Below are 24058 nucleotides of genomic sequence, written 5' to 3'. Positions count from 1 at the left end.
TTGGTTCGTCTGGCGACGTGTCAAGGAACTGTTGTACGGGGTGGCGCGCGATTAGCTGTAAGGAGGAGGGAATGGCATCAGGTTTTCCAGAACTCATTTCTGCCATCCATGCCCTTCCTCGAGAACCTTTATGCAGGGAACGATCGTTACGAGGAGAGCGTGGAAGCAAGACGAGGGCTTTCCCCATTGGGAGAATAATGTTTAAAATATATTGCACGCTGTTAAACCTTGCATTCAGAATCAACACATTTATTTTAGACGGCTCTTATGCTTTCATTTCATACTCTATTAAGCCGCATTCATGGTGTCCCCTGACGTTCTAGTTGTTGAACCATCGATCGCCTCCAGAGTTGCTTAGCTTCCTCGTTGCGAGCTTTTGCACTATGTTGCGTAGACAGCCTTCTTTAGAAAGACTCCAGACTTGAAGGCCCAGATCATGCTTAAATATTTCAGTCTGTGGTTAAATATTGCAAGGCCTGCTGGAGGGAGGAAGGGAGGGAGAGAGAGAGAGATTCTGAAGTTCCTCTACTTCTCGTACCATCATATTCACAGTTGTGTCTGGTGAGGCCTTGAAACAGGGCTTTTTCAGTGGTCTGTCCTGACATTTTAGAGCCCCTTCCCCATGAGGCTGGGCTTGCCCCCCCCTTGGTCCCATTCTCTTTTCAAATTGTCCTTTGGACCCTGTGTTCCAGCTGATGATGAATGTGTTTGTAAACAGGAGATGCATCATATCTCTTCTTTAAAAGATTTGTGTGTGTGTCTGTTTTGAATTGTCACAAACTTGTTTTTTTTTTAAATATTACATATTTAGTTGCATTTTAAACATTTTATCTGTCCTTCGCCTGCCATTTTGTAAGTCTCTGTGGGTTCCTGAATTAGGGGAAAAAAAGATGGGGGGTATAAATGAAATGAAGCAAGTCATAAATAAGTAGCAAACTAGGCGGTGCTTAGTTCAGAGAAAAGGAAATGTTAATCAGTTCATATATTTTTCAGTTGCAGCTCTACTAGTGCTTTACCACTGGCTACCTTGGTTATACTCATGGGAACTGTAGCCCAGTGACATCTGGAAGGCTACTCCCCAGGCGTACGGACTACAACTCCCAGAAATATTGTCTTATTTAAATGTCTACACCTCTCGGTAACAGGTTTTCTCTCTTGGTTTGTCTTGTTACTCTTTTTCTTTTGGCTTCTTGGTCATAACCTTGGCAGACCGGGGGCCTGTGCTCGTAAACACGTTGGTGGATTACTACCTGGAAACCGGCTCCCAGCAGGCCTTGCACATCCTGTACACACTTCAAGAACCGCACGACAAGGTAAGAAGAAAAAAAAGCAGCGCTTCTTGCCGCAACGGAAGGCAGCTCTCTGGGAATGGAGTGAATTTGAAGTGGGAAGCTGGGTTTAAAAACCTGCCATGTATCTTTGAACTAGAGACCTCTAGACCGGGCTTCGGCGAAGGAGTCAGGATGATGATCCGGGTCTCCTTCTCAGCCTCCTTTTGCCTCTCCTCTTGTCAAATTTCACAGCACCTTCTGGACAAAATCAACGAATACATGAGTAAACCCACCACCCGCCTTCCTACTCTCTCCCTTCTTGGTCACGTGATAAGACGCCAACCCTCCTGGAAGCACAAGCTTTCTCAAGCGCCTGTCCTGCTTTCGTTGCTCAAGTGTCTCAAGGTAGGGGGGGGTTGTTGATTCCCCTTCCTCATAGATGTCACCTTTAGCATTGCACACAATCAGTTACGGTAGGACGCCGGCCACATCGGTGCTGGTAAAGTAATATTTATCACGCATCAGAATTGTAAAGTGCTTTCAGCGCAAACAGGCTGTGGAAATTATGAATCCTTAATAATTGTGTGCCGTCAAAGTCAATTTTGATTGATAACAAGCCTTTCCAGGGTTTTTCAGGTAGAAAAAAACTAAGAATAAGTTTCCTTTTCCCTTCTTTTGTTGAGATGAACAGAGGGGATCTGAAATCCAAACCTTCGGCTTGGTATTGAGCTATCCAGCCAGCTCTTAATCCTTGCTTCTCACTAATTACATGCATTTACAAATCATGTTTTCTGCCAGAAATGTGGAGGATGATAAGAAAGCATTCTTACCACCTCTGATTTGCCCTTTGGGGAACATCATGTTGCCTGGGGGGGGGGGAAGGGACCGTTTTGACTTGATTTTTTTCCTTCTTCTCCCTTTGCAGACTGACACCGATGTAGTGGTCCTTACTACAGGCGTGCTAGTGTTGATAACCATGCTGCCCATGATCCCCCAGTCCGGGAAGCAGTATCTTCACGACTTCTTCGGCATCTTTGGCCGCCTTTCATCCTGGTACTTGAAGAATCCAGGTGAGATGCTTGACGGTGTCAGTGAAGAGCAGATTTAACCCTATTGCTTGCAGCGAACGTCAGCGAGACATTCAGGTACATCAAGCCCGGCTTGTGCTGGAAGAGGCCACCAGGATGGGTGGAGCGAGAGAGTTTCTCAGGCGTTTCAGCTCCGCATTCTAACAGATTCTTCTCAATCCTGCTTCCCTGCGTGTTATGCCTATAAACGGGAGAGCGCCTTAGAGATGATCTTGGTAAGCCTCTGTGGAAGGCTTTATGCAGCTCGAGTTTATAAATGCTTTCAATAACCCTCTTTGGACATGTTTGCAATTTGGTCACCTGAGATAATTCTACATGTATAACTGCTTGCCCTTAATTATTTCATTAATCAGCACAGGATGATACTAAAGGGTCGTTTTCTTTGACCTGACTTTCTGTGACTTAGCAGATAGGGGCCATACAGTTTTAAAGATATTTATATAGTGGGATCCCCTTATCTGCAGGGGATCCGTTCTGGGGCCCCCAACGGATGCTGAAAAACAGATTCTAGGAAACAGGATTTTAATTGCGAACGATTTTAAAGCATCTCTGACTGACTCTATTGGACAGTTCTGGTAACGACAGGGTGGGAATATATTTCTCTAGCCAATGTGATTTATAGCATGGTCTCTGGCCCCCTCTCATGGCCAGTCATGGTAACTTCATCTTTAGAAATCTGTATTTCTAGCCTTTTCATTTTAAAGTTTCTTTTAATATTTTTAAACTATGGATAAGCGAATCAGCAGATGCCGATCCTGCAGATAAGGGGAGGTACTACTGTATTTGCAAAAGCTAGAAACAGTAGACAAAGTCACGATTTCTCAACAGGCTGGCTTGCCTAGCTGATTTCATTCTGAACGTGTACGCAGCCGTGGAAGGAGTGACAGGGTGCACCCCGGTGTCTGTTTTTCCTTCCTCAGGTCACGTGGCAGAGATCTACCTAGTCCACCTCCATGCCAGCGTTTACGCCCTTTTCCATCGCCTTTACGGAATGTACCCCTGCAACTTCGTCTCTTTCCTGCGCTCCCATTATAGTATGAAGGAAAACCTGGAGACCTTTGAAGAGGTGGTCAAGGTAAGCGAGGACGGTAGCCAGCCAGCCCAGCTACATTTTGTGCACCCGTTGTTAGGAGACCAAAGGACCTTTTTAAAAAACAACATTTGTGATGGTTGCAATTTATTTCATCGCTTTAACTGGACCCAGTATGAAATAGAAGTACAACCCGTTGTTGAAATGACAAAATCGCTGTAGAACGAAATCGTCAAGCGAAAGTAAAAAGCCCATTAGAATGCATTTAAAACCAATTAATGCGTTCTAATGGGCGAAATACCTCATCGTCTAGCGAAGATCTTCCACAGGGCGGCCATTTTCCGGTGCCTGTAAAGTGAGGAAACACAGCGGGGAGCTATTTTACACAGCGGGGTGCCATTTTGAAACATTGTTTTGCAATCACAGAAACGTAATTATTAAGCAGATTCGTCGTGGAGCAGGGAAATCGTTAAGCGGGGCACCACTGTATATATATTTCTAAAGAAGAAGCTATCAGAACTGGCCACTAGAGGGAGCCAGAGGCCACACTATGTATAGCATACATTAGGAATAGTATTATATAATCTGTTTTGCAGCTTTTGGGGGTGGGTGGGAACTTGCATCTGGTCCCCATCTCTCAAGATACAGGGGTCCTGCTGTACTTGTATACTGCCCGATTAGTGCAAGGCAGTACTTGGGGTTGTTTTCAGTCAAAGGTAATCCAAATAATATAACAGATTATCAGTAGTAGTATAAAAAACCGGGCTTGTTTGAAGGGAGTTTCTGAACCAAATGTTACCATATGTTTGGGAGATGACATATGTGTGCCTAAGCTTGTGTCTTGCTGCCAGACGGCCATTCGAAGCACGGCCCAAATCCTGTTGAGTAACATAAACAAAGTCGTAAGTTTCCATCTCGGTTAAATAAAGAGCCCACCCCCTGATTCTCAGGTGTGCAGATGGCCTTACGACTTTGCTGACGTGATGCAATAGGATTTTGGGTATATCGGACCAAAGGTTATCTGTTCCTTGAACTCAATGTTGTAATTTACACCAGCTGTTCTTCAAAATACTTCTGTCTCTTTTTCTCTCTCCCTCCCTCCCGTTCTAGCCAATGATGGGATATGTCCGCATCCATCCAGAGCTAGTGACCGGCTCGAAGGATCATGAATTGGACCCTCGAAGGTATCTGCATTCCCGTTTCTCTCAAAGGCTTGGCTCCTACAGAACCCCTGATGTCTTTGATACTGCAGCTGTAGCTTTTGGAAATAGTCCAGATAAAATTACAATAGGACCTCCATAATCGCGGGGGGATTGGTTCCAAGCCCCCTTCGCCCTGCAGATGCTGAAAAATGCGGATTACGTCAAACGCTGTACATCTGGCTCCCTCTGATGGCCAGTTCTGGTTATGACACTGTGGCAATATATGGCCTCTGGCTCCCTCTCATGGCTAGTTCTCGTCACTTCATCTTTAGAAATGTATTTCTGGGATTTTTCTTTTAATGTCGGCGGAAACCTTTCCTTACCTACGTAGCTTGTAAATTCTGGTGGTACTTGGATACTCTCCAGGTGGAAGAGATTGGAGACGCATGATGTTGTGATAGAATGTGCCAAAATCTCCCTGGACCCGGCCGAAGCATCTTACGAAGACGGCTACTGTTCCATGTCCCAGCAGTCGTGCTTGCCCTCGCAACATCGCCCGGCCAATCCCGTATCCAGCCCGTACATTGCGTCGCAGAGTAGCTTTGGTAAGACGATCAAATAATTCAGTATACATGGAGAGATCCAGTTTGGTGTAAGAGTTAAGAATGTTGAGCCGGGAGGTCCAGCTTTTAGTCCCGTAATGAAACTCACTGAAGGACTCTGAGTTAGCCTTGGTCACTTCTTTGCTCCCTCGCGCTCAGCTTCCTGACAGGGCAGTTAGGAAGGTAAAGGCTGATGGAGGAGAGTCAGGTACCCTGCTTGGTGTTCATTGGACGAAAGGTAGGGTGGAGGAAGAGGTAGAGAGCCGTGCAGATTTTGTGGTTTTGAACTTCAACTCCCAGAATCCTCCAGGCAGCTTGGCCTAGGTGTTGAGATCATCAGGGGAGGCCTTTTCTCTTGGTCCCTCCACTTTCATAGGTGTGCTTGGTCGGGACACGGGAGAGGGCCTTCTCTGTTGCCGCTCCCAGAGACTGTGGAACTCTCTGCCACTGGAGACCAGAACTGTCCCACTCTTTGCCATCCTTCTGCAGGCAGACAAAGCCCCTTATCTTTAGGCAGGATTTCTCTTAGCAACTGGTTGCCTGAGTGGGGTTTTTAATTTATTGGTTCTGCCTTACTGCTTTCCGTATCTTTTGGGGTGTTGCTTTTGTTTACTGTCTTTCAGTGTAGTTTGATCATTTTTAGTATTTGTATACTTCCTGTTCGTAGCTTCAAACATTGTCTGTTAATGGCTCAAGTCGCCTTGTTTTTTTCTGAAGGGGAAAGGCGGGATTAAAGCAAGCAAGCGAACAAATAAGTCAGTCTTCACTGTGTACCGATAGAGCGAAGTCATTCCCTTTCCCCTTTGTTTTCTCTCTCTCTCTGACTACAGGAACATCGACTCCTTATTCTTCTTCTCGGCAAGCACTGTCACAAATGTCAGGGCACCTACCTCAGATTTTGAACTCTCAGTCCGCCTGTCTGCCAGCTGAGCCTCAGCAGGTAATGGGGCTCCTTGAGTGGCCTATAAGCGTGAGGGCTGCCCTGTCTTGGTTGAGCGTAGCCACTGGGTATGAGCCTAAGGGCCGTAGAGCCGGCGGGGGACCCCAGCAAAGTGGGCGGCACCCCGTCATGCTGCAGATAACTGTGCCATTTTGGGAGGGAGATGCAGCTCAACGGTAGGGGACCTGCTTTGCCTGCAGAAGGTACGATGTCAAAACCTCAGCATCTTCAGTTAGAGAAATCAAGCAGCCCCCACTCAGAGTGGTACATGAAATCCCAGAGGACCAATGGCAGAGGATGCTTCGTAAAGGAACTAGGGGTTTTTTACATCCTTAGCCGAGGAAAGTGCCTGGGCAGGTGGAGGCGGCCAGTGTCTGCCAGGGCCTCACCTGCATTCCTCTCCTGCCTAATGCAGTGGTTCCCACCCTTGAGGGACCCAGACCCTCTTGGACTGTCATTCCCGGAAGCCCTTCAACCCCTTCCTATGCCGGCCAGGATTTCTGGGAACTGTAGTCCACAAACATCTGGGGACCCAAGGTTGGGAACCCCTTTTGTGTGTCTATGTAGAGATGCCGGGGGGATTTAGGGTAAATCCTGTGACGTTCCAGGGATGCCCAGATGGAAAAATAAGGGCAAGAGATTGGGCTGCTCATACTTCCCGCCCGAGATGCCCAACGCACGAAGCTTTTCCCTTTCAGGTGCACTTCTGGAGCCCCTCTGCTATTTGTGGCATGACCACGCCCCCCACGTCCCCCGGAATTGCTTTGGATTCTTCCCACACTTCCTCCCAGCCTTACAAGTTCTTCAGCACGCCTGGTAGGTTTAATGTTTGGGTTAACCCCCCCCCCCTTTTGCTTTGCAAGTCAGGATCACAACCCCCCCTCCAAAATGAGATCAGAAGTACCGAGGCATTGTTTTGTTTTGTTTCTCCTTTGAGAGACAAGTGGGTCTGGGAATGGATGATTTAGCCTCGTGGCACTGTGGTTAAATTGCAGTACTGCAGTGAAGACTCTGCTTATGACCGGAATTCGATCCCCGTGGGCTTGAAATGGAGGCTTAATCATCCTTCTTTCTGCAGTCAGTGAATGGAGGACCCAGCTTGCGGGGGGGGGGTGTCAATGTGTAGCCTCCCATCATTAAATTGCCAACTGCCCAGAGAGAGTGTTAAGCACAAGAAGGCGATATAGAAGCAGCACGTTTTGCTTTTAGCTATTTAGGAAGTCCGCCATGCATTGGTTGCAATCAAATAATCTTTTCACCGTTTTCGTCTAGCAGTTGGGAAGGGAACCCCGTTAGGAACTCCGGCCACCTCTCCGCCTCCCTCGTGCGTTTCAGATGAATTTGTTCCCACCTCTGTTCCTCCAGCTGCAGCCGCACCGCCCAAGAAGGTAAAGGCGAGATGGTTTGTGTTTCATAAAACAGAGGTTTCTGTTTCGATGTGACCTGTGGATAGATGGAGCTGGCAGGGCTGCTAAGTGAGTTAGGTCTCTGGCTGGGGAGCCAGAGGCTGGGAGTTCGATTCCCCCACTGGGCCTTCCAGGAGAAGAGCCAGCCCGGGTAGCCTTGGGCAAGCTGCACAGTCCCAAGGATGCCCCCTAGAGGAAGGGAAGGGTAAAGCACTTCTGAATATTTCTCTGCCTGGAAAACCCTGGAAAAGGGTCGCCATAAGTCAGAATGCACTGGATGGCCCATGATTATTATTATGGGTTGATGGAGAAATGCTTCGTGATCCAGTAAAATGCCACCAAGGCATCCTGTTGTGCTTTTGACTAGTGAACAAAAATCTGGTGATTCCGTGGAAAATCTGGTGGAGACCGTCTTATGGTTCAATTCACTGGTATTTTAGATTTGGGGCTGTGTGACAAGACAAGGGAGGGTTTTAGATGTTGTTTTCAGGCAGAGAAGAGAGCTATGAACGGCACTCATTCCACAAGAAACTAAAACTGAACGAAAAAGGCTCTTGACGGGATCTGCTTTGGCCACTCACTGGGTCTCTTAATTGTAGAACTGCAAAGAGCTGGAAGGGACCCTTTAAGATCATCAAGTCCAGCCCCTCTCAAGGAGGCCCCGTGGGGGAATCGAACTCCCAACTTTTGGGCTCTGCAGCCGGATCGCCTCAACCCCTGATGCTATCTCTCCAAAGAGGAGCTTTGGATTGGCTTCTTCATGTCAGTTCCTTGGCTATGGATAGTCAGTTCATGTCTGTATCAAACAAAGGGCACGTGGGCAATTCAGTCCTTGCGTCGGTTGTGCTTTTATGATTTTGGGGTTCCACCCTGGAGGGTCGAGGTTGAGTGGATGAGACACACGTGGGATAAAGCCTGTGTCAGAAAGAGAAGCGTCTGGGTTCCTCTGAACGTGGGTGGTTACTACTCTCACATGTGTATCGGGTGCGCCTCCAGTTTCAGTACGGAAAAGTGTGCGTCTTTGTCTGGGTTACGGGTTGTCTTGCGCCTGACGAGTCTGCTGTATAAAGTCCTTCCCCTCTTCTAGGAGGAGAGAACAGATACCGGGAGGCCTTCGTTATCCCGACAGCAAAATATAAACAGCGTAAGAACTTTAGGTAAGGAGCGTCATTGTGTCTGCTTCCTTCAATAGTGGTCTTTGGTCTTCCCCACCGAATTACAGTAGGACCCCCTTATCCGCACGAAATCGGTATCTGCGGATTCATTTATCCACGGTCTGAAATGATTACAAATATTGAAAGTTCTAGAAATGCATATTTTGAAAGATAAAGTTACCAGAGCTGTCCACTACAGGGAGCCACAGACCAGCTGTGTATATACGCGTCTTTGCCGCCACAGATATGGTGTCCTACTATAGTCCAGTGTAGAACGGGTGTGTCAGTTTGTTCCCCTGTTTTCTGTTTTAAAATATCCATTTGATATTTTCTTCGATTGCGTTGCTTCCAGTGACCTGAAAACCAGAGATTCTCTTTTCATTTCCTGCTGATTATCGCCGCCTGTTTGCTCCTTGACTTTACACAGCCTGTGAGACACACATCCCTCTTCCCGATACATAGGGCTGCAGTTCTGTTGTTTCCATACTGACAGGAAAATTCTTCCCAACGAGAGATGGGGACGAGCCGCGGTATGGGTGTGGTTCGGCGGTGTGGCCGGCGCAGCTTTTCCGCGGGCGCCCGCTTGGAGGCAGCGATACTTCCTGCTGTCGTGTCACTCTTTTTTTCTTACTTTCCCTTCCCTTCCAGACTCCCACGGCAGTAAAAATTCGGTAACTTTAAGTGATCTTCCCAGCATCTTAGGGGATCTGGAGGCCTCTTTTGAAGACAGCGTTGAGAAGGACAGAGAGGAAGGTAAGGGTTGCGGTTGAGACTTAAGGTTCAGCCTTGAAAATCAACACCGCCTGTGTGCTGAGGTTCGTTCTTCCGCTCTTCAGATGCCATCTCAAAAGAAATCTTCGAGATCACGACGGGAGATGTTGAACCAGTGGTGCCTCGGGGAGGTTTCGACTCTCCTTTCTACCACTCCAACGAGAGTCTCTCCAGCTCTAAGAAATCCCAGCTGTCAGCCCCGGGCGCTCAGGGGCAGAGCCAGAACTCGGAAGCCCTGGCCTCCTCCCTTCTGGACCCGTCCGGCTCAGAAGGCGTGCGGGACACCCCTAAGCAGACCTTCACTCCCATCGACCGGCCTAGCCGTGACCCGGACGAGAACACTTCCGGCCACAGGGACGACCGGGGTTCTCTGGAGCCCGGCATTCTCGCTCCGAGCCCTTGCAAGATTCCAGCCCGCCAACGGATGGGGTTCGGGAGCTCGCCGTCCCCGGATTACGAGCATCTGTTCGAGATGGCCATGCCCAAGACGGCCTATCTGTTTGTCAGCAAAAAGACCGAAGAGCTGCTGAAGAAGGCCAAAGGGGGTGCCAACGAAGACGGTGCCCTCTCCACCTCCCCCTTGGAAGTCCTCGACCGGCTGATCCAGTACGGCGCGGACGCCCACAGCAAAGAGCTGAACAAGTAAGGCTTCGCCGTCCGGGCCTCCCCGGCCGCTTCGAAGGGCTGGGCCGAGGCTGGCAGAAGTAAGAGAGTTGTGAACGGGTACACCCGTTCTCTAGTTTGCTTGCTTCCTTGTTGATTATATAGGTCACCTTTCTCCCGATAAGACGACCCACGGTGGGGCGCACGATATTAAAAAGAATAGAATTGAAAACGTAATGCGTTAAGCATAAAAACCCACACTCAAAAGCAAACTGTGTACGTGAATCGAAATGCAGCCGAATAAAGAAAAGCCAGTAACCTTTAAAAACAATCTGAACCATTTTTTACTTGTTTCAGATTACCCCTGCCCAGCAAATCAGCTGACTGGACCCACTTTGGAGGTAAATCAAGTGTGTGTTTTTTTGTCCCTTCTGCTGAAGAATCTGCCCGGCGGTTGTTTTTCAAATGCTGCATTGATTCCGTGGCTCCTCTTACTTCTGGCTGTATCTAGGATCTTCCTTACTCAGTAGCTTGACGATGATAAATTTGTGTCTAGAACAGGCTGAACTCCCGCTCTCCTTTGGCTGTGCCCACAGTAAGCCAAATATCAGAATAATCCGCAGAAGAAGCACCCTGCATGTTCCAGCTACACCTTAAATTTATCCCAGATATTGGCGACTGTCGTTGCCTGGAGAGCTTAGTGGGTTAAGTCTCTGGCTGGGGAGCCAGAGGTTGGGTGTTCGATTCCCCCACGGGGGCCTCCTGGGAGAAGAGCCGGCCTGGGTAGCTTTGGGCCAGCTGCACTGTCGTAGGGCGCTCCAGAAATAGGTGGACAGGAAACCACTTCTAAGCCCTGTTTACCTGGAAAACCCTGACCAGGAATACCATAAATCAGATTTATGTATTTTACATTATAGGACAGCTGAATACAGTATCATTATTTATTTATCATTGTGAGTGCATTTTATATGTGTGGGGTCATCCGGTCCAGCCCCTGTCCAGGAGGCCCCATGGGGGAATCGAACCCCCAACCTCTCTCTGGCTACGCAGCCAGAGATCTAAACCATTATGAACTGTAGAAACTTTTTTTTTACCTTTGAGCCTTGTCATAAAAGAAGGGCCTGGTAGCTGCGGAGAAAAATAACGCTAGATGACAGCATAGTGTTGACGTTTGGTTATGACTTAAGAAACCTAGGCTTACATTCAGTCCATTTATAGGGGTGTTCCATCACGCATATACATTTTATCTCAGCTATTTCCCTCTGCTTGCTTGATTTTTAATTCTTTTCTAACCTAGCCACTTAATCCTTGCAAATCAAGGCTTACAGAGAGAAACAGCCGAGATAAAATTGATGCCCGGGATGGACACCCGTATCAATGCAGATACAGTGAAAATCCACGGGATTAAACTTGAGTTTGTGTCCAGTTTCTTTCTGACGCTGTGGCGGAGTTCCGGGATCCGGCCTCCCCCTCTGTGGTCTTGCGCTGCTTCGTCGGGCGGAGCATCACCCTCCGTCCTGCTGTCCCGGCAGGTTCCCCTCCTTCGGACGAGATCCACACTCTGCGGAACCAGCTCCACCTGCTGCACAACCAGCTGCTGTACGAGCGCTTCAAACGGCAGCAGCACGCGCTCCGCAACCGGCGCCTCTTGCGGAAGGTGATCAAGGCCGCCGCCCTGGAAGAACACAACGCAGCTATGGTGGGTGAGGCCCCTGGAGAGAATTCTGCCCTGTTGTGTGACGGAGGGCTCTCTTTTTCAGCCCGGGTTAGATGTTCTTGGTGGCACCGTTTGTTTAAGAGATGTAGTTGATGTTTGCCAAACGTCCTGCTTTCTCAGATCACGCACGCCGGGCAGCAAAACCGCGGCGCCTTGCGATTTGCGGGAAGAGGCCGCAGATCCGAGAGCGGGCCTTTTGACTTTCCGACTTCTCTGCTTTTTTTGGACAGAAAGACCAGCTGAGGCTCCAGGAGAAAGACATCCAGGCCTTAAAGCTCAGCCTGCAGAAGGAACAGGCGAAGAACCGCACCTTCCAGGAGGAGCACGACCGAGTGGTGTCCCAGCTTCACAACCAGATCCGCCAGCTGCAGCACGAACGGGAGGAGTATTACAACCAGAACCAGGAGCTGAAGGTAGAACCGGCCGCTCTGAGCAAACTTGGTGGTTTAGGTCTCTGACGGTGGAGCTGAAGGTTGGGAGTTCGATTCCCTGCACCGCTCTTCCTGGGTGGAGAAGAGCCAGCCTGGGTGGCCTTGGGCCAGCGGCACAAATTCCCAGGGCTCCCCCTAGAGGAAGGGAAGGGTACTTCTGAGTATCTTCTGGAAAACGTTGCCATTCTGTCACGTGGTTCCGTGTGTCCGTCATAGTAATGCACGGCTTCACATGTTCTGTAAATGGCAAACAGTAGGTTTTCTCCAGAGGCAAATCAGGAAACATATACTTGGGCGTGACCTGCAGAATTGCTGTAGCAAATTTCCAAGAGAGTTTAAATTTTGTTCCCCATCAGCATGAGCCGGAAACACCGACTTCCTGACTCGGTTGTGGGAATCCGGACGGTCCTAAGCGTGTCGTCAGTAGCTTTTCCGGTTCTAGTCACACATTCTCCCCCCCCCCCCCACTAAGCAGGTTCGTCCCCCTCACCCGCTTTGCTTTTCAAACAGACCAGACTGGAAGAATGCCATAGCACGATTGCGGATCTGCGGCTGGACCTCAAGAAAGCCAGCCACAAGGTGTGTCACACGGAGCTGCTGCTGAGTCAGGTTTCTCAAAAGGTAAGAAGAGCTGAGTCATCCCATCTCTCTCTCTGTCTCTCTCTGTGTGTGTGTGTGTGTGTGTGTGTGTTTCAGACAACAGGATTAAAAGATGCAGAACGGTTTTGGCTGTAAAGCAAAGCTAGCCACTCTGGAGAGTGTGGATGGATGGGTGTCTAACCTGAAAACTCTGCAGAAACTCTTTGGATATTCAGTGTGTGTGTGTGATTTAAGCCGGCAGTTTCTTCTGAGAAAGCAACAGTTTCCTTGCACGATACTGTATTTTCCCTCTATGCAGACACGAGCCGTGTTCTGCCGCGTTCCCGTTGCTGTCGGTGTGAACAACCTTTGGCTTCTCTACGCGATGCCGCGGCATTTCGAGGTAGCCTCTAACGAGTCCCTTTTCTTCAGCTCTCTAACAGCGAGTCGGTCCAGCAACAGATGGAATTCTTGAACAGGCAGCTTCTGGTGCTCGGGGAGGTCAACGAGTTATACCTGGAGCAGCTTCAGCACAAGCACACAGACACAACAAAGGTGCAGCTCTCATGCGATATTTATGCCGGCGGTGCTGCTCTGTAGATTGTGGAGGGGCAGCCAAGCAGGACATCTTCTATGAAAAGCGGGCGGATTCACAGAAGAAGAAAACCAGGAGATAACAGGCGGGAGAGCGGGTCCCGGGTCATCCAACCGCGGGGTGAAATATTTCTACTTCTCGGGAAGTTTTCAGATTCCTTTGCTGAAAACAAAGCATTCCTGGAGCCGGAAGAGTAAAACTGAGATCTTGCTAGCTAATTTGACACGCTTTTTTACGGGGCCTCGCCCTTGATTTAGAAGTGTGTGATCTCACTGGGCAGTGAGCTCCCTCCCAGGAGCTGTGGTGCGGATTGGACAGCCGTGTGCGGCTTATGTGGTTGTTGTTGCCATTTAAAACATTTTAATAATAATTGCAGGCTTCGGCTTCTCTGTCTTATTGGCCTTTTGTGATTTATTCCAGTTTCAAAGCAAAGCATTTTGCTCGTATACCACCTTACAGCGCTGAAAGCGCTCTCTGGGCGGTTTGCAATTCAATTATGGAAGCTACACATTGCCTCCTCCAACACACACGCGCGCGCACACACACCCAGCGAGCTGGGCACTCAGGTTACCAACCTTAGAAGAATGGAAGGCTGAATCAACCTAAGGCCATTCGGACTGAACTCAGGTTGGGAGCAGAGTCTTTAATGCAGTTGAACCACTGCACTCCGGGGCTCCTAGTTTACAAAGAAGACCTGGGGTTTCCCATAGCAGTATTTCATGCTTTTCTTTTGCATTGGAAACGGTCACTTTAGCAGCAGCGTTGTGCATGTAAACACTCTTACGTTGAGATACCGTCGGTACAAATCCATGACGCCCTTCCTGGTTGTCCTGCTTCCCTTGCTCTGGGACAGAGCAAAATACAAATGCAAGGACAGGCGATACCTTTATAGACTGCTAAAAATTTTTTGTCGTACAATACGCAAGCTTTCATGGATCAAAAAACCACTTTGTCAGGCTGTGAAGAAGCTCAGGTCCAAAAATTCTTGGCGTGATGGGTTTCGCCAGGACAGTTACTTTTAGATGTAAAGTCCAAATGTTCTTGATGTGATGGATTTCGCCAGGCAGGTCTTTCTTAGGGAAGCCGTGATGGTTGTTTTAACTTTTGGACTTTCAAGTCCTTCACACTGGGACAAGTCTGACGAAGAGGTCTTTCTTGATCCGTGAAAGTTTGCTCATTGTTTGATGGTTTTGTTAGTGGTCTGTCTGTAAAGGTATTTTACCTGTTCTCGATGACTCCTACCTTGTAGGGCTGATACTGAATTGACTGGAGCAGTTCCATCGCTAAACCGGCTCCGAGCTCTTCTGCCGGACCCCTCTTTCTGTTCTCCTTGTCTGACTCTCTTTACTGTGTGTCTGGAGATTCAGCTTCTCTCTCTTTCTTGCCTTTCAGGAAGTAGAGATAAAGCAGACCGCCTTTCGGAAGGAGTTGGAGCGAGCCAAATCTTGTGTCCAGCAGCAAAGTCAGCAGCTGGAAGCATCTCAGAGGCGAATCGTCGAACTGGAATCTCAGCTCACAAAGAGAGACCACCTCCTGCTGGAGCAGAAGAAGTACTTGGAGGATGTGAAATTGAAAGCCAGGTAGACTTGTGTTTTCCTCTCTCTCCACCCCCACACCCACTCCCACCCCACCATGGCTAAAAACCCACCTTTGAGCCTTGGAATGAAAGATGGGCTTGGTAGTTGTGAAAAAAAAAAACACTGTTTTATATTATGTTTGGTAATGGCTTAAAAAACCAAGGCTGATATTCAACCCATTTATAGGGGTGCCCATCATGTGTATAAATTAGGGATAGGCATGGGCCTCGGTTTGGAAGTCCAGCCCAGTTTGTTGCCACGCTTGCACAGAGGTTGTGTGGGCACGGTGCCCTTCCCAGCACTCCCCTGCACTCCTCAGGCCTCGCACAGATCCCTCCCCGCCTCCCTAGGAGGCGCACGACGGTTGCAGGCATGGTGATGAATTGGGCCAGACCTCCAAACCAAAGTTTGTGCCCGTCTCTAGTATACATTTTGTCTCTTATCTTTTGGGGGGGCTCTTTGCAAACGGTGCTTTGAAAGCTGAGATCAAGGTCAGAAGCTGTTCAAGCTTGGTGAGAAACTTGGCAGGCAGGAGAATATGCAGGAAGGTTAATCCTTTTGTTACTTCTGTTACTCTGAAGATCAAGGAGTTTTGTGAGAATGGGGGATAGGATTTAAAAAAAAAGAATGTTAATAAGGAAAGAAAGCAAAGAAAGACAAAATATGCTGCTTCTATACCGTCCCATAGCGTTTAAAGCCTCTCTGGGCAGCTTACAATTGCCCCCTGCTTTAGTCGGCTGGGTGGTAATTTTACCAACCTTGGAAGGATGGAAGGCTGAGTGAACCTCGAGCCGGCTATCTGAGCCCGTTGGGATCAAACTCAGGTTGTGAGCAGAGTCTTCACTGCAGTACTGCAGTTTAACCACTGTGCCACATCCTGATTTCATGATCCCCTGTCACTCCCAAATGACTGCCTGTGCTTTTCAGTCAGAACTCATGTATTGTTTATCAGGAGGCTGCTGCTCCCCCCCCCCCATGGCTATGAACACATAACTGCCTTGACGTGTTGCTCACATCAAAATGAGAGCAACAGAGTAAGTTAATATCCAAGACTTGGGAGAATCAAATAATTTAAACCTGGATTAGATCCCTAACCACTCTCGGGCCTTCTGGTCCTGGAAAAATCACTTTTCTGAGCTGTAAAACCGAGAGTAGCGTCATCTTTTCTGTGCGCTGCCTCGAGCGAGGTCTCGAGGGGAAGGAAAGTCCTTAAAGACCCGCGGGGGGTGGAAAGCGGACAGGAACTGTCATAGACCCGGCTTCATTTCAGGGACCAGCTCCAGGCCGTTGAGAGCCGGTACGAGGGCCAAAAGAAGATCTCGCAGGCCTTTGAGATGAAGATCTTAAAGCTGTACGGTCAGCTGGAGAACTACAGGTTGCTGAAGAACGCGGACGACAAGAAAACGGAACCAGTGGACTCGATGGAAGAAAGGTAAGGGGAATAATGGATAGCGTACTTGGGTTCTTCTTGATAAATAAGCATTGCTCATGATCCAGAAATAAACCAAGAGGGAGAGCTCAGGCATCTGGGATGTAGAGAATTCTGGCTTCGCGTTGACTGACCTTGTTTCAGTAGCCCTTTCTGTTTTTTTTTTTTAGTGAGGTTGGCGCTGGGTGGTTTGGCTTTAAGTCCTGTGGGGTGGGCCATGGGCTTCCTTCAGCCAGCAGTTCAGTGGGTCAGGGCACCCCCGTCTACTCCCTCAAAGACTTTCTGTCTGCAGATGCTTCTAAGGGAGCCCCAGCGTGTTTCCTAGGGAGGAGGGCCCGGTTGTAGAGCGGTAGGGGCCACGAGCTTGAATCCTCGTGGTGCCTTCTGGGAGAGGGTCAGCTGAGATTGGCCTCGACCGGGCATGGTTGATGGGGGTCACCTGCCCTGCCACCCTGTGTCGCTGTGGGCAAGCGCTGGTGCCACGAGGAGAAAGGGCTGGCCGATCATTGGCCAGTGCTTTAGATAAACCACCAGAGGCCTGAACTGTGGAGAGGTGCCAAGGTGCCCAAAGAAGGGATGGTGAGGGATCTGGAAGTTCATGAGCTTCTTAGGAGAATTTGAATGCTGGCAGGGTTTGACCTGAAGAAAAGATGAAGCCAAGTTGTGATACATAACTTCACAAGGTTCTCTGGGTTGGCCCTTCTCCCATCTTCTAACCCCTAGCCAGCCCATCGGCCCCTTCCGCTGATTTCTCTTCTCTGTGTGTGTGTGTCTTTCTCCAGGCTGGCCGACGGGAACGACAGCGGCGGCCCGAACGCCGTCGCAGGGCGCGGTGGAGAAACGGCGGATCAGAACGGCGAGACCAAGCCTCCCAGCCCCCGGGGCAGCCGGAGCAACAGCAGCGACGTGCCCGCCCCGGAAAAGCCCCCTTCCGGGCCGAGAGCCGGGCAGTTCAGCAACCGCTGGGAGGTCTCGGCCCTGCTGGAGGCTCCCCCCAGTAGTGGCGGGGGCAGTGGGGGCCAGCTGACGGTGGGCTCCTTCCCGAGCTCCGAGAGCTTCCTGGGAATGAAGGCGCGGGAGCTGTTTCGCCACAAGAGCGAGAGCCAGTGCGAGGAGGACGGGGCAGCCATCAGCGGCCTCTGCGACACGTTGAAGACTGAACTGTGCAAAGAGTTCCGGCCGGACGCCAAGGCCCTCCCTTCCCCGGAGGACCCCGTTTCTCCCTCCTGCAGGAATCAAGAAGGCAGCGTGGGGCAGCTTCACATAATGGACTACAACGAATCGCATCATGGCCCTAGCTAAAAAGGAAGCGGGTCGAAATCAGTGTTACTTTTCATATTCTTGGCATAGAACAGGGAGGGCTTGATTGCACGTTTTAACTAAAAGCTTTCAGTTTTTTTTTCCCTTCCTTCCTTTCTTTCTTCTGGAGCTCCCTCGGCTCGGCGCGACGGGGCCCGGACTGCTCGGTCACTCGGACTCAGCTGGAGGAGGCACGAAATGGGCTTCTGGGAGGTCCGGAAATGGTCCAAGAGCGTGTTCTTTGCCCTGCTGGTCCCTCCCTCCGCTGTGCCAGAGCCCGCCGAAGAGATGCTGGCCGGACAGCGGTCGGGGTTTTCCCCACACCTCTCGCCGCCCCCCTTTGCCCCCCCCCGAGGGGTTGCCTCCAGTGGACCCGTGTGCAATATGAGGCTCTTCGCCTAAGGGATGGTGCCGAGCGAGGTGCTCCCTGTGTCTCTGGAAGGCAAGCCTTTGTTTCTCCCCCCCCCCCCGGGTGACTTAGGTCGTCGGTCTTCCTCTACAGGAGAAGGTCTTTGCCTTGCGAAAGAATGGTCCTCGGCGGGGGGGGGGGTGTTCACCTCTCCTTTTACCCTTCTTCTGACCTCCTGCTTCTTCCCGGCTCCTTTTGAGTAGGCTGGACTTGACTCTTGAGGAGGATGCCGTAAAGGGTGCCCGGGGGCATTCAAAGAACGCCCTTCCCTCTCTTCCCCCCTCCCCAAAGCATCCTTGACCTGTGCTGTCCTTAACATTTCCGAGTGTCGAGGTCACTCTGACAAACTAGAACTTTTCAGGGCGAGACCCAGACGTTGGTCTCCTTGGAACACTACCGCCGTTTTCATTCCCCCCTTTTTTTTAAATGTATCTGATAAGCTGATCAAACTAACCCCCACTTGTGGGTCTTTTCAAGTAGAAATGGTATTCCTCTTAAGAGGGTTTTTTTGAGGGATGGCTGGGAAGCTGCGTTTGGTCACGATTAAGGACTTTGGCTGAAAATGCCCCCGTTTTCAAGAAAGCGACGACGTCTTATAAGCTAAGAATAGGTCCCTCGGTGACGTTTTTGCGTCCTTTCAGATAAGAACGAGAGAAAGGCCTTTCTTACCAGGTCTTTCGACTCTAAATGGGGTGCTCTGTTACTCTTTGGTAGCTGCCCGGCTGTCGATCCAGCATTAGGTCTCTGGCATCTGTCTCTCTGTTGGGGCAGGAGTTTTGAAATCCAACCCGTCCTCTCCAGCAGGAAAAAAAAAAGCTTTGGAAAGGGCGTGCCTTGAAAGAAATGACATTTTGGGTGTGTGTGTGTGTGTGTGTGCGCACATGGAAAAGGTGGGTATTTGCCCACCCATGACTTTGTCGGCAGCTGGATCTTTAAATTCTCCCACGTCGTCCCCCCCCCCCCCCAGAAAGTGGGTTAATTTCTTGCACAGGCCTTGCCCCAGTTGGAAAAGCCACAAGCGTCAGACTCTTGTCCATTAAACCCTGCTTTTCACAGGGATCTATCATTCTGACTTAACCCTTGCCGCGTCCTCTTGTCCTCTTCGTGGCCAGAGCGTCCTCCCTCCGGCGGCCAACAGCCCCAGAGGCCCTCTGGCCCGAGAGGCCGTAGCTAAGAGACCCACCCCAAAAGCCACCGGTTTGTTTCCCTCCTCCCAGTGGTCTCTTGTCACATTTCTGATGCAACCGCCTTCCAAAAATGAAAATAAAAAAAATCTCCCTTTGGACCCGTCTTGGACAACCTCACTTTAATAATAATAATAATAATAATAATGGATTTGACGGATAGGCGTAGAAGAAGCTTATAAATGCTATGAAATGGACTCGAATGTCATCTCGTGGTGGCAGATGGGTAACAAGGGGGCTCGCTAGTTTTGGAAAAAAAGAAAGGAAGGGGGAATCTTTTATGCAGAAGAGCATTTATAGGTGACACTCCTCCCATTCTCTATAGTACATCGGCCTCCATCCCAGAGTACCTCTCGTGGGACGTGAACCATCACATATTGCCCCCCATCCTCAGAACCAGCTTTTGGAGATTGAATCTCTCCTGCCTGTCCCTTGAAAGCTGTTGTCCCCTCGTTCGGTGTCAACACAGCTTTTAAAAATTTAAACGCCAAAATTGCCTGTGTCGGTGTGTCTGTGTTTTTTCCTCCCCCTCCCCGCTCCGAAAAAGGGCATCTTTCGATCAGATTCTCCCACTCACCCCAGTTGGACCATAGAGATTTAGGGAGGAAAAAGACCCGTTCAGAAAATCCTTTTTCGAAATCATGAGAGGTCGGGCCCACAACCGACGCCTAAAAGTTTGTTGTGAAAAAGAGATCTCATTGATAAACCTGGAAATGTGTTTTTTTTAAAAAAAAATCTGACTGCTTTTAGTTAAACCTTTAAAAAAAAAAAGCTCTCTGTCAAAGGGTTAACATTGCTTCCTGCCTCGCTCTTTGTAAGCATGATTTAAAAAACAAAAACAAATAATTGACATTAAAAAAACAAACAGAATGCCATAAATATGAAATGGTAATAATGAAATGGTACAATCTGAGCTAAGAGAGAACTTTGAAAAGAAAAAAAAAACCAAACGGAGGGCGTTAGCCATCCTAACTGGAATGTTCTAATCTGTCAAAGGCAGTTTGCTTGTGTTTAACTGTGAACAAAATAAACAAACGACGTATTGTTTTGCAGTAGTCTTGTATTCATCCCGCTTCAGTGGGGACCAAAGAGTCTGCTTTTCGGGAGAGCAGCGAGAACGGTTGGCTAAAGTAAAACGGGAGATTTGCAGAAACCAGAAGGTAGGAGGGGCGATGGTCTCTGCAGGGGACCGGTACCACCCCCCCCCGGGCAGTGGATGCTGAAAAATGCAGAAACAGGAAACCCTGTACGTTTTATGGTCTTCGGCTCTTTCTAGGGGACCGTTCTTTTTATTATTATTTATTTTTTTACAAAGTTAAAACTAAAACACAAATTCAACTACACACAATACATATTGGACTCCCCCCCCCCACCACCTTCAGCCTTGGGACTAGCTGACCAGCAATATCTATTTATACCTCTTTTCACCCCATACCTCTCAAAAAAAACCAAACCATCGATTCTTTTGCTGGCCTTTCCCCTTCGAAAAGACATGCTCCAAGCATTAAGTTCCATACATCTTTGAAATCATTAGCCTTTCCCCCCCTTCTTCTTATTTCCATTTCACATGCTAACTTATCATAAATTGCTAAACTCCACGTTTCTTTATGTGCCAATCTTAAAGATGAATTTGTTGCTTTTCCAGTTCTTTGCAAATACTAATCTTGCTACTGTAAACCATTATAAATAACTAACTCTGATCTTTTTTTTCAGATGGTCATCCTTAATTATATTCAGGAGGGCAGAAATTGGCAATATCTGAATCTCGTATCCAATGATTTTTCTATAAATTTCCTTAAAACCAGTGCCCATTCTTCCTTATTTCACATGTCCCCTAGTCGTGGATAGTTCTGGGTTTTTTATTTTAAAGCAGCGGATAAGTGAATCAGCGGATGGGGGGGTTAGCTGGCCTTTCTTGGGTTGGTGGTCCCTGCAGGCTGACAGTTCTCCTCGTCTCTCCTGTTGTTAAGGGCTTTAAAAGATGAGACCCATGCGTTTAGCCAACCAGAAATCGTGATGTGCCTGAATTCATCAACGTCAAGATGATGGGGGTGTGGTTTCTTAAAAGTTAATGGGGAGATGGTTGTCTGGATTGAAGGGAAACAAATCATCCTCATCATCTCTCACGACTTCCTTTGTGTCTTCCATGGAATTGGCCATCGGAAAGAGCCCCAAAAGAGTAGGTGGTTGGGCAGGATATAAGTGTTTTAATCAACAAACTGAAATTATCTAGCTATTTTTCACGATCCCACGGCCCCTCTTAGACATTCGTAGAAACGGAATTGTAGCAAGATGGACTTGCAGGCAATTAAAAAAACGAGTGAGAATTCATTTTGATCTCCTCTCTCCTGGTATATATGGTAGGATTCCTGTATCTGCAAGATTTCAGTTTCAAGTCGTCCCCCTGCATGGCTATTGGAAAATGCAGAATGCTATTGGAATAGCAAACAGAGTATATACTGTATATATAGAGAGCATGGTCTCTGGCTCCATCTAGTAGCCAGTGCTGGTAACTTCATTGTGGAAATCTATTTCTAACGAACATTATATACACATAGCATGCTCTCTGGCTCTCTCTAGTACTTGTGTCTGGAAACTTCATGATTTAAAAAATACGTATTTGGGGGAAATTTTTCTTTTTAATATTTTCAGACCATGGATAAGTGAATCAGTGGATGCCGATCCTGCGGATAAAGAGAGTCCTACTGTATCGGGTTTGAAATGGAGAGCTCAACTGATGTTCCTTCTTGAAAGTCACCCTGTTCAATGAAGGTAGGCGCAAAAGTCGTTTCCATTTCCATATGGCTGTTTTGAAAGACTGACGCTGTGCAGAATTAAAATGAGTGTTAAGTAGTGGTTAACATACATCTGTGTTGAGGGAAACCTTCTAAGGTGAGTTGAGTTGATTCAATATCATATTTTGCACCTTTTTGTATAAAACTTTGGAGACGGCTAGTGAGGAAAAAAAAACTGGACCCATATGACGTTGAAGAAACTTGACACTCTAAAAATGAGGTGTCTATGTGTGTGTATATATATATTTTTAAAGGATGGTTGCATCTCGCTTTTAATATTCAAGGGGAATGTTCTCGCACCTGGATCAAAATGATTAAATATGTATTCACTCAGAGAAAGGAAGCTAGCAAGATAGCAAAAGAGAAAAATAAATTACCTTCCACGCTTTCTAGTGCTAAGCAGAATACGTTGGTAGTTCCATAAACACCACCATAAATAATAAACATTTTATGCCATAAGAGCTAGGGCTGTAGGTTGAAAAAGGCTCAATTATTCATTTACTTCCCTGCCTGAATGTAGAAAAAGATCCCAACCCCCCTCTGTGCATTTTATTACTCGGGTGTCAGTAGTGAGGAATAGTTTTCTTTTTTTAAAAAGAAAAAGAGGAAAGAAAACTTACCTCTGTATGTCAGTTCACTTTCTGTCTAAGCGGGGAATTTTGGCTTCTGCAGCCGTTCTGAGTTTTTCTGGATATAATCCTTTGGTTTTGGGGTCATAAGGCAGTTCAGATTTTTCTCTCTAAGAGGCTGGGAGTTTGATTCCACCCCCCCCCCCCAGTGCCTCCTGGGGGACGAGCCAGCCTGGGTAGCCTTGGGCCAGTTGTACAGTCCCAGGGCATTCCCCCAGAAGAAGGGAATGCGAAACCATTTCTGAGTACTCTCTACTATAAATTGGAATCGACAAGCATATGATAATAATGAACACTCCTCTCACTCTTCTTTTAACCTTGAGAAAAGACGGGACTGAGCGGGGAGATAGGATAACACTTTCCAAATACTTGGAAGGTCGTTCTACGGAGGAGGGGGCAGGATCTGTCCTCCCTCATCCCAGAGTGCAGGACACATCATAAAGGGCTCAAGCAACGGGAAGCCAGATTTCGGTGGAATATCAGGGAAAAAAGGTCCACCCCCTTCTCTGATCTGCTTTGGCTTGGATTCCTTGCACTTGATGGCCTTATAAGCCCCTTCCAACTCAATCATGCAATGATTCTATAAACCATCTTAAATGGTCCTGTCTTCCCTGTGAGTGTCGTGACTAGAATTTGGCTCTTCTCCCCTCCCGCTGGTTTTCCACTACACCAGACGCCAGTTCCCAGTCTCCCCATCCACGGGAAAAGGAAAGGAAATTTTTTTTTTTAAATGCAAGGAAATTTGTAAAGTTGCACATTAGAGGCGTCCGTAGAGAACGGGGCAAACTCAAAAAAGCTTGACCCTTCAAATCTACCCCGTTCGCCTCCTTTCCCCCCCCCCTCCACATCCTCCTCCTTTTAAGCCAAATTTGGAGTGCGGAATTTCTATCAACGAGCCGGGCTTGCACAGGGAAAGTGGCTTTATTCAGAGAAGCATCGTCCGATAGGAGGCAAAAAAAAGGAAAGGAAAGAAGGCAGGCGCTAAGAATCCTGTGGGGAGGGGAAAAAAGCATATCAGACCCAAGGAGCCGAGCGGCGCAGACAAAAATCTAATGTTTTAAGTGCTCAATTTTTTTCCGCGTTCCACCCCACCCCGGACAGATCCTGTTAGTGTGTGCGGTGAGATCCTCATTGGGTCTTGAACCATCGGCTGGCAGAGAACGAATTAGAAGCATTTCTATACCTCTCTCCTTACTTGGGGTTCTCTGTTTATTTTATTTTATTTTATTCTGAGACAGCATTTCAGCTCAGTACTCATCCAGTGTCAACCCTTGTTGAGTCAAGGGCCCCAGAGACCTAAAGGTGGCCTTATTACTATCATTGAGCAAAATGTCAAATATCTTTGGCTGGAGTGTTTCTTTTTTCTTTTTACCCCTTTCCCAAGGTAAGGACGGCCGGAACTATTCT

At 48.3% G+C, this 24058-nt stretch overlaps 2 protein-coding genes across 20 annotated transcripts in view; one reads left to right on the top strand and one right to left on the bottom strand.

The window, feature by feature from the left end:
- The window catches only part of TSC1 (TSC complex subunit 1), a 27954-nt gene extending 7675 nt beyond the window's left edge, over window positions 1-20279 (top strand). For 14 of the 18 annotated variants that reach the window (XM_078382786.1, XM_078382793.1, XM_078382782.1 and 11 more), the window contains 20 exons: window positions 1210-1313; window positions 1524-1676; window positions 2197-2341; window positions 3280-3434; window positions 4500-4573; window positions 4958-5136; window positions 5964-6073; window positions 6772-6889; window positions 7346-7461; window positions 8567-8636; window positions 9282-9386; window positions 9470-10046; window positions 10365-10408; window positions 11540-11706; window positions 11955-12137; window positions 12666-12776; window positions 13167-13289; window positions 14722-14909; window positions 16177-16338; window positions 17118-20279. In XM_078382786.1, coding sequence (XP_078238912.1) covers window positions 1210-1313; window positions 1524-1676; window positions 2197-2341; window positions 3280-3434; window positions 4500-4573; window positions 4958-5136; window positions 5964-6073; window positions 6772-6889; window positions 7346-7461; window positions 8567-8636; window positions 9282-9386; window positions 9470-10046; window positions 10365-10408; window positions 11540-11706; window positions 11955-12137; window positions 12666-12776; window positions 13167-13289; window positions 14722-14909; window positions 16177-16338; window positions 17118-17637 — 3404 coding nt within the window. In that variant the 3' untranslated portion in view covers window positions 17638-20279. The remainder of the gene's footprint in view (window positions 1-1209; window positions 1314-1523; window positions 1677-2196; window positions 2342-3279; window positions 3435-4499; window positions 4574-4957; window positions 5137-5963; window positions 6074-6771; window positions 6890-7345; window positions 7462-8566; window positions 8637-9281; window positions 9387-9469; window positions 10047-10364; window positions 10409-11539; window positions 11707-11954; window positions 12138-12665; window positions 12777-13166; window positions 13290-14721; window positions 14910-16176; window positions 16339-17117) is intronic. The other 4 variants (XM_072984910.2, XM_078382796.1, XM_078382797.1 and 1 more) reach the window with 1 other exon arrangement.
- The window catches only part of SPACA9 (sperm acrosome associated 9), a 14213-nt gene continuing 10010 nt past the window's right edge, over window positions 19856-24058 (bottom strand). For both annotated transcript variants that reach the window (XM_078382811.1, XM_072984932.2), the window contains one exon: window positions 19856-23641. In XM_078382811.1, coding sequence (XP_078238937.1) covers window positions 23633-23641 — 9 coding nt within the window. In that variant the 3' untranslated portion in view covers window positions 19856-23632. The remainder of the gene's footprint in view (window positions 23642-24058) is intronic.

This window comes from Pogona vitticeps, chromosome ZW-PAR, assembly GCF_051106095.1.
Source record: "Pogona vitticeps strain Pit_001003342236 chromosome ZW-PAR, PviZW2.1, whole genome shotgun sequence".
Lineage (NCBI taxonomy): Eukaryota > Metazoa > Chordata > Lepidosauria > Squamata > Agamidae > Pogona > Pogona vitticeps.
Note: the sequence above shows the minus strand (reverse complement) of the source record. Positions and strands in the feature narration are given on the sequence as shown.